The sequence below is a fragment of the Rhinopithecus bieti genome, unplaced genomic scaffold, assembly GCF_001698545.2.
Source record: "Rhinopithecus bieti isolate Rb0 unplaced genomic scaffold, ASM169854v2 scaffold_18921, whole genome shotgun sequence".
Taxonomy (NCBI): domain Eukaryota; kingdom Metazoa; phylum Chordata; class Mammalia; order Primates; family Cercopithecidae; genus Rhinopithecus; species Rhinopithecus bieti.
Window position 1 is genome coordinate 241,406 of NW_016810178.1, and position 2,052 is coordinate 243,457.

At 34.3% G+C, this 2,052-nt stretch overlaps 1 protein-coding gene across 1 annotated transcript in view; it reads left to right on the plus strand.

The window, feature by feature from the left end:
* The window catches only part of CSMD3 (CUB and Sushi multiple domains 3), a gene marked incomplete at its 5' end in the record, with an annotated part of 336,142 nt that overhangs the window by 235,570 nt on the left and 98,520 nt on the right, over nucleotides 1-2,052 (plus strand). The window contains 1 exon segment of the mRNA XM_017891519.1: nucleotides 1,106-1,294. Coding sequence (XP_017747008.1) covers nucleotides 1,106-1,294 — 189 coding nt within the window.

Here is a 2,052-nt window from a genome sequence, read left to right on the forward strand (position 1 = left end):
AAAAAAAAAAAAGAAAAGAAATATAGGATATAACCAGTCATCTTGAAGAATTTTCATTATTGAGCTTATATTTCTGTAATATGAACAATGTAAATGTCTTTTTATTAAAGTTTTGTCCAAATAGGGCATTTAAAAGTCAGCACATTAAATTCATGACACATAATATAAAAGAAAACTATTCAAATTAAACAATTATAAGCATTAGATTGACCGTGTTATAGACCAATCCTTGTTCTTATTATTTCTGACAAAGTTGGATATAAATATAATGCAAATACCACTTTTAGCCCTCAAGAACAGCTTGACATATTGAATATGTATTTTTGCCTTTAGAAATGACAGGTTATGACATATATATCCTAAGTCCAATTTGTTTCTTACTATTTACCCCCAAAGCCCCATTTTTCTCAGATGAATTCATTAAAGTTTCAAAAGGTAAATGGAACCTGCCATGCTGAATATTCTCAAAAGTACATATATATGAAAAAGCTATTTGACATTATCTGTTGGCATTTCACACATCAGGAGATGAAAAACTTTTTTATTTTATTGGCAATTTCTATCATAATATGTAAACGCTCTTGACAGATTGGAAACCCTTTAACAGACTGGGAAAGAGGATTATGGAATGTGGGGGATTATTTTAGACATCAACCAAAATGAAATGTATGACCTAACATGATAGAAGTGTCTGGATATAACTTCGAAGTGACATGTAAACGACATGCTCTAAAATATTGCTACCAAGGCTGTGGCATTTAGGTCCCCCAAATGACAGGAAATGCAGTTTCCAAAATTCAATTAGATATTTGTTGGGCTTTTGAACCTCCAGGGTGTTTTGAAAATACATTTCAATTCAGAAGACATTTTAGGTGACAATATAAATTGGAAGAAAGCTCAGAGTTAGTTATGTCCCCCAAAAGTTATGTCAGTAGATTATTTTCAAAAGAGGATAGAGCACAATATGAAGTTCATATGAATTAAAATTTATATAGATGACCACTGACCTACTTTTAAGCACTAGTCGCTGTATAGGTATTTATCACTTTGGGTAATAACTTCTGGGTCATTAATTAAACAGCATTTTTTTTTTTCTTTTGAAAAGCTTTCTACTGTAGTACACCAGAATCCCCACCTCATGGATATATTATCAGTCAGACAGGTGGGCAGCTTAACAGTGTGGTCCGTTGGGCCTGTGATCGAGGATTCCGACTTGTTGGAAAAAGCAGTGCTGTGTGCAGAAAGTCTTCCTATGGGTATCATGCATGGGATGCGCCGGTCCCTGCCTGTCAAGGTGAAGTATATTATGCCAAAATGAACAAAAACATTAATATGAAATTAGCACCATTTAACTTTTTCATTTGGATCACTAACATTTCTGAGAATAGAAATATTCGGAAGCATATTGTGAACTCTTTTCGTAAAAACAAGGCATAACATCGCAGAATGATACATTCCAAGGGAAAGATACATACTGTTTTATAGTTCTTCATTATTGCTATTCAACTTATATGCCTTGACTTTTGCCCCGTGTATGCATACTTTATTCATACATCCTCCATTCCAGTTACTTTGTTGTCATACAATTATTGAAACAGAGAGGGAGACTGAGTTAGTGTGAAGTCTACGGAGAGGTAATAGAGAATAAGAATGGGCAAGTACACTGAAGACTAAGTTTCACTCTTAGCATGCAAACTTTGCTCTCACAGCAACAAATTTAAAAGAAAAATGTAACCCACCACCTGGTTATTTTTTTCTTCAGTGGTACAGATAGCACAACAGAGATATCAGAGATATGTTTTTTATTTTCTTTGTATTTTGTCAAAATCGAGGCACTGAGCATTATATCATGCCACAAAAGAATAACAAGCTTGTTAATCAAAAAATGGCATGTTTTAGAGTTTTGATTAAGACTTGTTTTATGGGAGGCTGAGGCCAGAGAATGACTTCAACCCAGGAGGCGGAGGTTGCAGTGAACTGAGATTGCAACACTGCAATTGCACTCCAGCTTGGGCAACAAGAACGAAACTCGGTCTCAAAAAAAAAAAAAAA